A 14,606-nucleotide genomic window follows, 5' to 3' on the forward strand; every position below is an offset into this window, starting at 1 on the left:
AAGAAAAATCAGAAGCTATCCATGGTTGGAAAAAGAAAAATCATAAATGGAAAAATGCACGTAGGTGGACTCCTTGTTAAGACACAATGGCCAACTTCCATTCAAACCATGCACTCTCACCAACTAGCCCAATAGCCAGACAAATCATCTTCCCGTCCATGCAAAGACTCGCAAATAAAATCTTCAACGACTTCAGACGCTCAGCACAATATTATCAAACTTAAAAAATTATGAGACCTAGTATTATCAGGCTTTTTAAGAATGCATTAAAGCCATAGACATGGCAGTCGCCGGGAAGAAGCATGAATTAACTTCCAACGTAAGTCAAATCGGATCTGTTTTTAAAACAGATTTGGAGCATAGAGGATACAAGGAACATCTACAAGGAGTTTAGGGAGGGCTGGTTGTTTCTGTGGGAAGGCAGGACAAGGACTGGATTTGATTGTTTTTTCTTGAGGAATACAGGAGAAGATTTTCATAGATTTTGGTTTTGGAATAGATAATGGGGTTTGCAACAACTATAGGGAAGTATCAGCTAGGTCGAACGATTGGAGAAGGTACCTTTGCCAAGGTCAAGCTGGCTGTAGACACCAAAAACGGTCGTCATGTTGCCATCAAGATCATCAATAAGGCCATGGTCATGGAAAGCAATCTCAAGCATCAGGCAAATTCCTAGCCCTTGCTTTGTTTTATGTCTTGATCTTATCCATGTCTTGGCCTCTGACCTGAAATAAAATAAACAAAAAAAAAAAAGGACAAAGTTTGTTATGGCTGACAAATCAACATTCAAATCTCAGGTACAGCAAGAGATAAGAACAATGAAGCTTCTGCATCACCCCAATGTCGTAAGAATCCATGAGGTGTGTTTTTGAATTTCAGCATAGGTTAACTGGCACCAATTTTTGCACCCTCACTCATTTGTAGAGATGAATCCTGTTTGCAGGTTATTGGCTCGAAGACAAAGATATACATAATAATGGAATACATATCAGGAGGACAAATTTCAGATAAATTGGTGAGACTCATCACACAGCACTAGGGATTCAATAAAATTTTGATGTAAAGCTTTTCAATCTACATTTTTAATCCTCTTTTCCCTTTTTATCCAGTCTTATGCCAAAAAATTAAGTGAACCAGAGGCAAGAAAACTTTTCCAGCAATTAATAGATGCAGTGGACCATTGCCATAGAAAAGGAGTCTATCACAGAGATCTAAAGGTACGTGTAACACACTAATTTTGCTGTCTTCACAAATGCAGCAAAGACAAGACATTAAACTAATTAAGATCACTGTCAATATTTTCTATAGCCAGAGAACTTGCTTTTGGATAGTAAGGGAAACCTGAAAGTAACTGATTTTGGGCTGAGTGCTTTGAGGAAGGTAGCCACAGACTTTCCATTTTCTTAAATAATCCTTCATTTTTCCAATTAATTCCAAAGAGTTCCCACTGAATTTTAGCTAAAAATTCTCATAAATTTCAGCCTGGAGATATGCTAACTACAGCATGCGGCTCACCGTGCTATGTAGCACCTGAGGTAAGAGACATCTCTTCCAGTTCAATTGTTCTATGCTGTCCAAATTCAATAGACTAAAACAGGAGAAAAACACTTTTGAAAATACAGAAAGAACCAAAAGAGTGTAGAAAAATATAGACTAACAGTTAACTATTCTTTAGAAAGCAACTTTACCTGATTAGGCTGATGATTAATCTTTTGGCGAACAGCTGCTTGCAAATAAGGGCTATGATGGTGCAGCTGCTGATATTTGGTCTTGTGGTGTAATACTTTTTGAACTACTTGCTGGCTATTTACCATTTGATGATCGCAATCTTGTGGCTTTATACAAGAAGGTATTCATCTGCTTATAGGAACATAACCTGCATCAGGTACAATAAGTTACCCTTCACTGATGTTTTGCACTTCTGTGAAGATATCTAGAGCACAATACACATGTCCACCATGGTTAACAGGATGTCAGAGGAAGCTGATTGCACGTATACTTGATCCAAATCCCAAAAGGGTATAACTCCAAGACAGTCTATGAGATAGAGATTTCCATGTTAAAATGAAAAATAACAATAATTTCCCTTTATATCACTACAGAGGATAACAATTCCAGAAATCATTGAAGATGCATGGTTTCAAACAGATTATGTGCCTTCATGTGGCTATGAATCTAATGAGAACATACACTTGGATGATGTTTGTGCTGCCTTCGATACAGTTGAGGTAAATGCTCAAATTAGTATCAACATAAGAGTCTCATAGTTTCGCCTAACCATCTGAAATATCATGCAGGAACACAACGCAGAGATGAAGACACACAAATCCTCAAATTTCATAAATGCATTCCAGTTGATAGCAATGTCACATGATCTGGATTTATCAGGTCTCTTTGAAGGACAGGCAAGTCTGTTAAAATCAAAACCAGCATTTACAATGAACTAGCATCGTTAGTTCATCACTAAATTAAGCCACCCATTTTCTCTAAGTAGGATGGCAAAAGGCAGAGAACAAGGATTGGATCTAAGCATACAGTTAATGAAACCATAAAGAAAATAGAAGCTGCTGCAATGGATGTGAGTCTATCAGTTGAAAGGATGAATAATTTCAAGGTACAAATTGAACATGTTGCTAGTTCGTGGACAAGTAACTGTTTTTTTTTTTTTGTCCAACTTTTTATTGTCTTTCACCTTAGCAGATGAAAATTCATCCAAAACAGAAGATGACTAGATGTTGTAGATCATCTTATGACCTATCAGCTGAGGTAATTAATTGTAATATGTTCTTTCTACAAGACAATTTATCGAAAGGTCTCACCACTTTATGTTTCAATGCCAGGTCATTGAGGTTGCTCCCACAAATTGTGTTGTAGAAATATCAAAATCTGCAGGAGAACTAACAGTTTACAAAGAGGTATGATAATCAGTCATTAAGTTGATTATTTTCGACGAACAATGATTATTTTCTAAGCCGATATATGATGATGAGCAGTTCTGCAAGAGTTTATCAAGTCTACTGATAGAGAAATCAGATGTTTCATCACAAATTCAAGAGTCTGAGACAGTTGACACCGATAGCGATAGTACTATACTGAATGAATGGTAAATTTAACAAAGATTGCCCATGTAAAATTGTGTATATTGACGCTGCAGGCTCACTATTAATTTTCAATTGTGCAGCTCCAAAGAAGAAAAAGACAAAGAAAATAAACTCATATGAGACTATTTCTCCTCATGAAGATCAGCTAAATTATTTTAGTCATCATCTTCTTCCTCCCAGCATCCTGAGCAATTCCACTGGAAGACCAGAGCCACATCAACACATAATCTATTTCAAGTGCAGGACAAAATAAGAACACAAAATTATTGCTCTTAGGCATCATTCTTTACCCAAAACAAAGTCCAAACAACATCACTTGCACAGCTATCTTCATGTTTCATGTGAAGTTTTTGTCCTTTTACTTTCTCTTCTCTCTTAAATTTAACAGTGCACCTAATGTTTCAAGATGTATATTAGAGGTTACAATTTTTTATCAATTTTTTTGTTTAAAGAGTTAATAACACATAAAGCAGTTTCTCACCTGCTCAATTTTCCCTGAAATGATCACACTTAGTACTTTACACAGCAAAGATGGTATTCCAGTGGTATAGAACTATAAGTATTCAATCAATCAACTCATCGTAATCTCTCGGTTTAGCAACCTAGACTTTTCTACAAAAGGTGTTACTTTTATCAGGTACATACGAAATTATAAGACAATATCCCTTAAAAAACTGTCATTCTCATATCACATTCCTAAACTGTTATCCCTCCAACTTGATTTAACATAATGAATCTTCTCTCATTCTATGCTGTCTAAAGCCCTAAAGCACTGGAACTTGAATTATATCTCATTTAATCATCATTCTAAGTGAAAAGAGTTCCAGACCACATCTCTAACTCTTGCCTCTGGATTCCCCCATTTCCCACTCCCTTCCCAAAACCCATTTTCTCTCTGCATTACTGATTTCTGTCTCCTGGTACAATCACGTTAATAACAATAATTTACTGGGCTCTTTGGATATGCCAAATCAGATCTCTAGACTAAATTCAATCTCAAAGGTCCTTCATCTGAGACGTGAAACCTACAACATTGTGAATAGATTGCAAAACCAATGAAGGGTAATGCGAGGAAAGGAGATTCAATGAGCTTGATCTAATGCAACTTTGATATTGTAATGCAAACCATAACAGAACTGACATCAATTCAGTCTCTCCTATGTTCTAATTGGTTCATCAATGCTTTTACCTGAACCTACAAATTCCCCCAGCCACTTTGAGTTTCAATTGACTGGTAAAAGATAATCAGTTTGATGTGGCCTAACTATGCATGCAGTGTCTTAAATACTACACTTAGTCAAAAGCATGCAAATTTGTGCATACTAGAATGCAATACAAATTAAAGAGCCAATTTTTGGATACAAGATGGAGCTTATTTGGCATCAGGAAGATAAGACTTATTTTGCAAAAGCCATGAACAAATAATGCTTGAACTAACAACTATCCATAAAGTGTTCAAGATGAAGACAATTAAAATCCCATAATTAAGCACAAAACATTTATATGTAAGTATCCATGTAGCAATAGTAATTGGTATAGAACTAATAATTACGCACACAACATTTAGATGTAAGTATCCACATAAAAATAATAACTGGTATAGAAATTGTAAGTTAACCATAAAATTGGTGATTAAGCAGGTAATCTTCAGGGAGCCTGAAAAATGAGGTAAACATGCCCATAAATCTCCATATCCCTAGCTACAATTTTGATGGGTTGTAGATATCATAACTTTAAGGGATTACTACATCTTTGTGGCAGCAAGATTAAAGCTTGTTGCAATTGGAATTAAAAAAAGCAGTGACAATCATACAATATCGTTGGAATTCCTCTACAACTTGCATTCCGCATAATGAGCAAAAGTTTGTAACAACCTGCCATAGAGATAGAAGCAGTTAAAGTAAGAAACAAAGACCTTGTAAATAAAGTTGAAACGCAAAATGAAATATAAGTAACAAATAAACATTACATTACCTTCAGATTATATTATGGTGTAGATATCTAAGATCACTCAAGCCATCTTAAGTCCTATTACTCTGCAAGGATAAGGTTCCATGTAATATACGTTGACATCAGGAGAAAATCTGGCATTTCATCAAAATTCTGAATATCTAATTAAAGCCTGGACATGGTCTCAAAAACCTTTTGCTTACAAACAAACAGACCTACCACAAAGCAGCAGATGGAGTGTCTAAGCCAGTGAACTTGTTATAGACCAAAAATGACTCTGACACTCAGCAAACTAACAGATCACCAGAAATCACCACAAGAGCAACAACCATTTCTAAAATGGTGAAACCTGTTTATATCCCTAACAAGGATTTCCCTCTGTGTAATGCAAGATGCATGCTTCATAAAAGAATGACAATCCCCACAAATCCTGAGATTCTTCATTATTCGTATCGGGGCACTAGGAGGTAGGCAAAGCAACCCAAAACTAAGTGCCAGTTTCTCACTGTGGTGCTTCAGCAGTTCTTGCTTTCTACTCTCGTCCACATCGTGAAGTTCATGTTCAATCTCAACTTTATAACCAAGGATCATCATCTCTTCCACCAAATTATCTAATTTGGAATAAATTTCAACAATTCTTGGGTGATTTATCTCTCCAACCATAAACATGTGGACCTTGTCCTTGATTGCAATCCAACTCTTACCCCTTTCTTTTCTCACCACACTTTCTTTGAGAAGTTTCCTTGCTCCTGCAACTTCCTCCCACTTTTTATTAGCAGCATATATATTTGAGAGCAAAATATGGTTTCCAGCATTATCAGGTTCCAACTCAAATAAATGCTTAGCAGCAACCTCAGCTAATTCAAGATTCCCATGGAGCCTACAGCAGGACAAAAGTGAACCCCACATAGAAGCAGTGGCACCAAAAGGCATTCTCTGTATCAAATTGTAAGCTTCAGAAATCTTTCCTGCTCGACCAAGAGTATCAACCATACATGAATAGTGAATGACATTAGGTGACAAATTGTGCTCTCTTATCATGAGGTCAAAGTAGCTCTTTGCTTCATCAACAAAGCCCATATGACTACAAGCTGATAACACAGAAATATATGTCACTTCATTAGGGTGGAGACCTATCAGCTGCATTTTCTCAAATGAAATCATTGCCTCCAAGGCGTGAGCATGTTTAGCGAAGGCAGAAATCATTGTGTTCCAAGAGACAACATTTTTCTCCTCTATTCCAGTAAACACAGTGTAAGCCTCTTTGACGCTGCCACATTTAGCATACATGTCTATAAGAGAGGAAGCCACAAATATGTTTGAATCAAATCCAGTTTTAGATATAATAGCATGTACCTGTGTTCCTTCAATCAAAGCAGCTAGACCCGCACAAGCACACGTAATGGAAGATAACATAAACTGATCATGCTCCAGCTCCATTATTTGAGCTCTATGAAACAACAATAAAGCCTCCTCAAAAAGATCATTTTGAACATACCCAACCACCATACAACTCCATGTAACAACGCTCCTCTCTTGCATTTTCTCGAAAACCCAGCTAGCATCCTTTACCAAACCAGATTTTGCATAAACATCAACCAATGCAGTTCCCACAAACAGGTTTGAATCAATGGCAGCCTTTATAGCAAAACCATGCAGCTGTTTGCACACAAAAACAGCACATTTTGCAACGGAGGCGCAAAGAACGCTTGAAATGGTGAATTCACTAAATGAGTTTCCTTCCCTTTGCATAGACTTGAAAAGACTTAACGCTTCTTGAGCCTTCCCGTTCTGGGCATATGAACCAATGAGGGTATTCCAGGAAACCAAGCTTCGTGCTGGCATTTCATCAAACACTTTGCGAGCGGAGGACAAAAGACCAGATTTACAATACATATTAATGAGGATATTGGATGTTGTAGTGTCTTCTTGCAAGCCAAAACGGATTGCATGCGCATGGCATGCTTTCCCTTGGATGGCTGCTCTGTTTCTTGCACATAACTGTAAAACAGCATGCAAATATGTCACTGACGCATTACACATTTTTCTCCATGAAAGGTCCTCTGGAGTTGGTGTCTCAAGTTGAACAGCGGCAGCTACTCCTACGGCAGAAAAGTTCTTACAGTACAAGCATAACACAGGAAATATTTAATCTTTATATGGTGGAGATCTCAGTGTTGCATGGTTGTTGTAAAAAGGGAAATAAAAAAAAGATTTAACTGATAAATATTCTCAGATTATAAATATGGTACCTTAGAAGTAATTTGAGGAGTTTATTAAATTAAGACATTAATCAATAACATATATTCTTCTTCTTCTTCTTCTTCTTCTTCAATCAATTGAATGAGGTTGCTGAATTTGAGATTATTGGAGCTTTTAATCTTGATGACTGTCCTTATTTTAATTGGATGGGCTTTTAAGTCGTGAGATTTTGGGTTGTGGAGTATTTGAATTCGTGAGTTTTGATCTTAATTGAGGTGGGAGGTTTTGGATGGCATCGTAGCAAGGTTTTGGACTGCGAGGTAATGGATGTGTTTTTTTTTTTTTAAATGATTTTTGAATTTTTATTACTTATTATTTGTAATAAAATAAAAAATTAAAAGTATAATATTAAGAAGAGAAATTTATTTATTTAAAATAGTGTAAATCTTACATTTGTTTTTATTTTTTGATCAAAATAGCTAAAATCAAAAATATTATTTTAATTCAAATTAATTGTATACTATATTTTGATCCAAGAGTGAAAAAAAAAGTATAAAACTTATATTTGTATAAGTGAATCTCTACTTAATAATGATGATAAATATATAAAAGACATAAAACAAAAAAATAAAATTTAAGTTCTTTTTTATTTTTTTCTTTTGTTTTAAATATTTTTACAAAAAAAATTATACTCTATAATAAATTTAAAAAATCATACATTTGATCAATGATTAATAAAAAATAAAACGCTCATAAAATTTAAGTTCTTTTTTAATTTTCATAAAATTAAATTTTCATAATAAAACAAAAAATAAAATTTAAGTTCCTTTTTTTTCTTTTGGTTTATATATTTTTACAAAAAAAATTATAATCCGTAATAAATTAAAAAATTATACATTTGATCGAATGATTAATAAAAAATAAAACACTCATAAAATATTATGAAAATTTAAGTTCACTCTTGGATTTAGTTTTCATAAAAATTTAATTTAATTTTCATAAAAAAATTAAGTTTTTTTTATTTATTTTATTTTTCATTAAATATTTTTTAAAAAATTATAATCAATAATAAATTAAAAAATCATACATTTGACCAAATGACTAATAAAAAATAAAATGCTCATAAAATATTATGTAAATTTAACAAAAAATATAATTGCAATATAAAATATAATATATATTTTTTAATTTAAATATTTTTATAATATTTTTTATTTATTTTTCATTTTTATATATTAAAATCATTGTAAATATATTCAAAAATATTTTAAAAATTGAGAAAAAAATTCCACGCAAAGAGCTAATTCTGGTTCAAATAGTTAGCATCCTTAACCGTCCGTAGTATAAATTTTGCTCTCGTACAGGTGTAAGGAGCCTTCAGCCCTTGCACTACGTAGCACTTTCTCAGTTTTATATATATAGAAATATATATATATATATATTACTTTTTGCTTTTAAAAAAATTAATGAATATTTTTTAAAATTTTAATTTTTGTTTCTTTTAATATTTTTCTAAAAATTTTTTATATTTAATAAATTTTTTAATTATTTAAAAATTTTAATATGGGACCACTTGATACAAAGTTTTTTCCTTTTCTATTTTTTTACCATTTTTTTCCTTCAAAAAATTAATAAATATTTTTTAAAATTTTATTTTTTTTATAGGACATAAGGAGGATGTGTTGTGCATTGTTTTTTATTTTTTATATATTTAATAAATATTTTAAAAAAAATTTGTCTCATCCACTTCATATTAAAGGTATATCACATGTTAAGTAATTTACTTTTTTTATTTGTTTATTTTAATATTTTTGTGTAATCTACTTGATATAAAAAAAGTAAAGGTAATAATAATAAGGATCGGATTCAATTCAATATTTTTGTATATTATAAATATTATAAATTTTTAAAATTTGATTAGAATACAATTTATCATTTATATGATCTGAATAAAATTAAATTTTATTGGTTTAATTTAATTTTATTTATCGATTTTTAAATTTTAAATTTTTTATATATTATTTTAATATAAAATTTTAATATATTTAAATAGATTTTGATATAAAATTATTATTTTTATTTTATAAAAAATAAAAATATAGATAAAAACTAATAAAAATGTATAATTCGATTCGATTTTTTTTATTTTTTATTTTTTGATGCTAAATTTGATCTAAATTTAATATATATATTTAATTTTTAAACTTAATATAAATCGAATAAAAAAATTTGATCCAAATCAAACTAAAAACTATGATTTTGATTTGATTTTTAATTTTTTCGTTTTTTTCACACTCTTGACAAAAAGTATGCCATGTGTTCGCTTTTTATTTCTTTTCCTATTATTTTCCTTTTTATATATTTAATGATAACGTTTTGAGATTTTAATTTTTTTTTCACTTGAAACTAAGGGTATGCATGTGTTTAAATCATTTTTTTCTCTTTTTCTTTTTTAAAAGTTTTTATTCATTTTTTCCTTTTTAATATCTAATTTTTTATATTTTAATATTTTTTAAATGTTGGACCCATTTAATGCTATTGATTATAAAATTATTTTTTTCATTAAATAATTTTCAAAGAAAAAAATATTACAAAAGTAGCGATGTCACATCTATATCTGTTTTTTTTTTTTTGGCCTTTTAATTTTTTTCCTTTTTTATTTTTATTTTTAATTCATAATATAAAATTTGCAAACAAAAACACATCATTTAAACACATTTATTATGTTAATAAAATTATTATTTAATATCTTAATTTAATAAATTTTGTTTTTATTTTTTCATAAATATTTTTTAATTTATATTTTTAAAGGTAGGACTTTTTTTACCAATCATTCCTTTTATTTTGCTTTTTTAAAATTTTTATAAAATTTTTTAAATATTTTAAATTTTTTTTGGTATGAACTCACTTGATACCAAGGTGTGTTTGCTTTTTTTGTTTTTATTTTTTCTATTTTCTATTATTTTTCCTTTTTATACCCATTTGATATTATTAATTAAAATTTTTTTTTCATTTTTTCATTTTATAATTTTTAAAGAAAAGGATATTACGGAGGTGTTGATGTTCCATTTAGATTTATTTTTTTTGCCTTTTTATGCCTTTTTATTTTTAAGTCATAATCTAAATTTTGCAAAAAATCTAATATATGTATTATATATTAATAAATTATTATTTAATATATTAATTTAATAAATTTTGTTTCAAATTATTTTTCATAAATATTTCTCTAATTTATATTTTTAATGGTAAGACCTTTTTTTTACCAATTCTTTTTTTTATTTTGTATTTTTTTCTTTTTCTTGAATTTTTTATAAATATTTTTTAAAGATTTCAATTTTTTGTGTAAGATCCACTTGATACTAAGGTCATGCCACATGTTTACTTTTCTTTAACTTTTTCTTTTTCTTATATATTTAATAAATATTTTAAAGATTTTAATTTTTTTTGTGTGACCTACTTGATACTAAAAGTATTTATGTGTCAAGTCATTTGCTTTTATTTTTTTTTCTTTTTTTCATTTTTTTTCTCTTTTTTCTATTTTTTTCTTTCAAATAATTAAGAAATTTTTTTTATATTTTAAATTTTGTAATTGATGCTTATTTGATATTGTTGATCATAAATATATATTTTTCCTCTATTATTTGATAATTTTTAAAGAAATGATATTATGAAAGTGTCATCATCATATCGGGATTTATTTTTGTTTCTTATTTTTTTTTTGTTTTTTGCATTTTTAAATCCTTGATATAAATATATGTTTTATTATTAATTTAATTTTATATTTATTTATATATTATATTAATAAAATTATTATTTAATATCATAATTTAATAAATTCACATGCCATTTTTATTTCACTTTTTTTTTTATCATTTTTATTTATATTTTAAATTTTAAGTATGTACAGAGATTTTATATGGTTCACGTGACACTTTAATGCATTTTTTTAATATTTTATCAATAATTTTTATAATTTTAAATTTTTATGTGTGAAATCCATTGATATTCATAAGATAAAATTTGCGCATATACGACTGTACAATAATTTTTAATGATGTCGTGTGACACCTCATCTTCTTTATTTTTTTCTATCACACCATCCTATTCACTCTCTCTTTATATTTGGTAAGCCTCACCATTTTTTTCCCAACACAATCCTTTCTTTTTTATTTTTTAAGGTAGGTCCAATCTAGTGTTGCCAACCGGTCAGATCAAGATAGATTTTTACTCGCTCTGAACCTGACCCGATTTTATAACCATAAAACTCGTACTCATACTCGATCAAAAATTTTTTTTATTTTTTTATACCCGAACTCGATATTGTATAAACTGTACTCGATCCGAAATTAATAAAATATTATTTTTTAAAATATAAAATATTATTTTTTAAATATAAAATATATAAATAAAAAATTAAAAAATAATTTTTTATATAATATCGGGTCAGGTCAGGTTTGCCTAAAACCCGAACCTAATTTTCCTTTAATAATATTCGACTCAATCTGATTTGAAACCTGATTTAAAAAAAAAAAAATTGACCCTATAAGGTCGGGTCGAAACCTGTCGATTTCGGGTTGGGCTACCAACCCTAGTCCCATCTACCTATATTTTCACATCTGGTCTTTTCTTTTCATCATCTCCTTTTTTGAATGCATCCTATCTTTTTTTCCTTTTTTTTTTTTGTGAGTCTTATCTTTTTTATTCTTTTAATTTTCTAAATTTTTTTAAAATTTTTTTCATTTTTGGATGGATGGTCATTTTTTATGGGTTCTAAATTATTTATATAATTGTATATTTATATATAATTAAATATAAAAATAATCCTTATATTATATATTTTTTATCAATTTAATACTTTTAAAAAATAAAATTATCAATTTAATACTTTAACTTTCATTTCGTTATCTATTTTGATATTTGAGACAAACATCATTAATCAATTTATTGACGTGGTATGAATATTAAATAAGATACTGAGATGTATAAAAAAGTTCAATTAATACTACATCATCAACTACTAGATTAACATTAAAAAGAAAAATTCTATAAAAAAATTAAAAATTTCTAAAAAAAAAAATTGAATAAAAAAAATTGAAATATTTTAAACAATTATAAAAAATGAAAACTTAAAAAATTCAACAAATCTTAATTTTTTTTTGCTTTTTGTTTTTTAAATTAAATTAATTTTATGAAAAAAAAAAAAACCAATAGAGGTGTCTAAATGTTATTCCCATTTGGATTTTTTTTCTTTCACCTTTTCAAAATAATTTTAACTAAATAAATTTTATAACAAAAGCTGCTGATTGATAAAGATGACAAAATAATATGTATTCAATAAGTTTCGATTCATTCTAATCCTATAAAAGGCTATTTTTTAAAATTAGAATTGAATTGGGATAGGTATAGTTGTTTTAATAGAACAAAATTGGATAAAAAAACATGTTTAGAGTACTATGCCCTTATGCATTTTTAGTTATATAAAAAAATATATTTTATTATTAATTTAATTTTATATTTATATGTAAATTAATAAAGTTATTATTTAGTACATTAATTTTTAAATTTAATATTTTTAACTTAATAACATGTTTATATGTTCAGCAGTCATGTAATCTATTGATAAATTATTAAATTTTTACTTTCGGTGATTAGAGTTTAAATTCTCGCTCTATATATATATATATAGATTGTCCACGTGCCACCATTTAAGAAGTCTTTTTCATTTTTTTTCACTTTTTTTTGGGCTTTTTATTTTCACTTTTTAAATTAATTTTTTTTAAATTTTTGTGAATTTTTTTGTTTTCAACTACGATAAATTTCCTGATAGTTAAATAGGCGTTAAAACTACCTAAAAAAAGGCAAAGTGCATTTTGGATTAAAACCGATGAATTGTTACCAAGAAGATTTTTTTTTTTTATAACCATAGATAGAAATAGGGAAGTTCCCTCTTATTATTGATAAATTCTTTTTTTTTTTATTTCTACTTTTTTGATCTATCAAAACAACTTAGGCTATCTTTCAATTAATTTGAAAATAGCATGCTTATATTGCCTTTTGTTCATTTTCTAACATAGCAGCCATAATAAAAATCATTTTATTTTTTATTTTTCTTTATTTTTCCTTTTTTTTTATTTTTTAGATATTTTGGGTTTTTATTTTTATTTTTTTAATTAGATAAATTTTGTTAGGAAAGATGACCAATGGAGGTATCCACATATCACTTTAATTTAGCTTTTTTTTTCTTAACTTTTGTGTTTTTATTTTTATTTTTTTAATTAGATAAATTTCATAACAAATTAAAAAACCGATTAATAACAATGATAAAACAAAAGAAAAAATTTACCCATGGCAATGTACGGTTAATCCATCTAGTTGTTTTAAAAGGCACACATTTTTATTAAAATTCTTTTCTTTGGGTGTTTATTTTCTACTCCTTCTGTCCCATTTTCGTTGTCCATCATTTTTTTTGGATATCTTAAAATTATATCTTATTTTCTTTTTTGAATATCTAAAACTCTTTTTTATATTTTAAAATTATTTTTTCTGATTTTTAAAACTTTTTTTATATTAAAAATCATGGAACTATTAATTTTATAAAAAATTAATATTAAATAAATTAAAATCAAAACTTTTTAATTAAACTTCATGAAAATCAATACATGAAAAATATTTTGGGACGAAGGAAGAATCTGTCATTCTATATCTTTTTTTAATTAAATTAAACTAAATTTTCATTTATTTGTTAAAACAGAAAGTGTCCAAAGAAGGCAATTACCAAAAAAAAAAAAGCTCAACTTTACAAGTTATTAATTTCTTTGAGAAAATAGAAAGTTAACAATTACAAATTTTATCAAATTCACCATTACTTAATTACAAAATTTTTGTATGAATATAGGTTATGTTAGAAATTATTAAAAGAGGTGGGACACAAAAGATAAAAAAAAAATTAATAATTCAACATCCTGAACATTATTAATACAAAATTTCATCATCAAATTTTAGTTATATATCATGATCATAAGATCATTACACTAATAGACAAAGCATTAATTGAGTATAAAATTATCCATTTATCAGTTTATAAGGAAAGGAGATGGTATACAAGTAAATTTTTTTACACAAATAAAGTTGAAGTTTGAGAAAAAAAGAGTTATACTCTATAAGTTGATCTCACACACACACACACATACATACACACACACACACACACATATATATATAGAGAGAGAGAGAGGAGAGATCAACTTACACAGTATACATTTTTTTTTTAATTTTACATATATTTTATTAATTTCATTAGATCCAAAAGATAAAATTAAATTATTTTTTTATTTTTACTTATCTTTCTCATCT

General features: G+C 28.0%; 2 protein-coding genes across 8 annotated transcripts; one reads left to right on the forward strand and one right to left on the reverse strand.

Annotated features, from left to right (window-relative positions):
* The first annotated feature begins 205 nt into the window (after positions 1–205).
* LOC111301726 (CBL-interacting serine/threonine-protein kinase 21-like) lies at positions 206–3,581 on the forward strand. Of its 2 annotated transcripts, none has more exons than XM_022897630.2 (15): positions 206–664; positions 798–860; positions 944–1,015; positions 1,110–1,217; positions 1,309–1,380; positions 1,482–1,535; positions 1,724–1,849; positions 1,930–2,019; positions 2,103–2,228; positions 2,298–2,405; positions 2,495–2,614; positions 2,698–2,766; positions 2,841–2,915; positions 2,994–3,103; positions 3,182–3,581. In XM_022897630.2, exons 1-15 carry the CDS (start codon positions 503–505, stop codon positions 3,219–3,221), a joined length of 1,395 nt encoding a protein of 464 aa, XP_022753365.2. In that variant the 5' UTR covers positions 206–502; the 3' UTR covers positions 3,222–3,581. The 2 variants fall into 2 exon arrangements, with proteins under 2 accessions (XP_022753365.2, XP_022753366.2); XM_022897631.2 differs by having other exon boundaries at positions 2,701–2,766.
* On the reverse strand, positions 1,756–7,568 carry LOC111301724 (Pentatricopeptide repeat (PPR) superfamily protein). Of its 6 annotated transcripts, XM_089744552.1 has the most exons (5): positions 7,304–7,445; positions 5,271–7,153; positions 5,076–5,137; positions 4,915–4,975; positions 1,756–1,876 (listed from the first exon to the last, which is right to left on the reverse strand). In XM_089744552.1, the coding sequence occupies exon 2, from the start codon at positions 7,092–7,094 to the stop codon at positions 5,352–5,354; it is 1,743 nt and encodes a 580-aa protein (XP_089600678.1). In that variant the 5' UTR covers positions 7,095–7,153; positions 7,304–7,445; the 3' UTR covers positions 1,756–1,876; positions 4,915–4,975; positions 5,076–5,137; positions 5,271–5,351. The 6 variants fall into 6 exon arrangements, with proteins under 6 accessions (XP_089600678.1, XP_089600676.1, XP_089600677.1 ...); XM_089744551.1 differs by lacking the exon at positions 1,756–1,876 and having other exon boundaries at positions 4,801–4,975; XM_089744550.1 differs by lacking the exons at positions 1,756–1,876; positions 7,304–7,445 and having other exon boundaries at positions 4,696–4,975; positions 5,076–5,185; positions 5,271–7,228.
* Between the last annotated feature and the right edge of the window lie 7,038 nt (positions 7,569–14,606).

The sequence above is a fragment of the Durio zibethinus genome, chromosome 15 (genome assembly GCF_047325235.1).
Source record: "Durio zibethinus cultivar Kanyao isolate XHJ-2024 chromosome 15, ASM4732523v1, whole genome shotgun sequence".
Taxonomy (NCBI): Eukaryota; Viridiplantae; Streptophyta; class Magnoliopsida; order Malvales; family Malvaceae; genus Durio; species Durio zibethinus.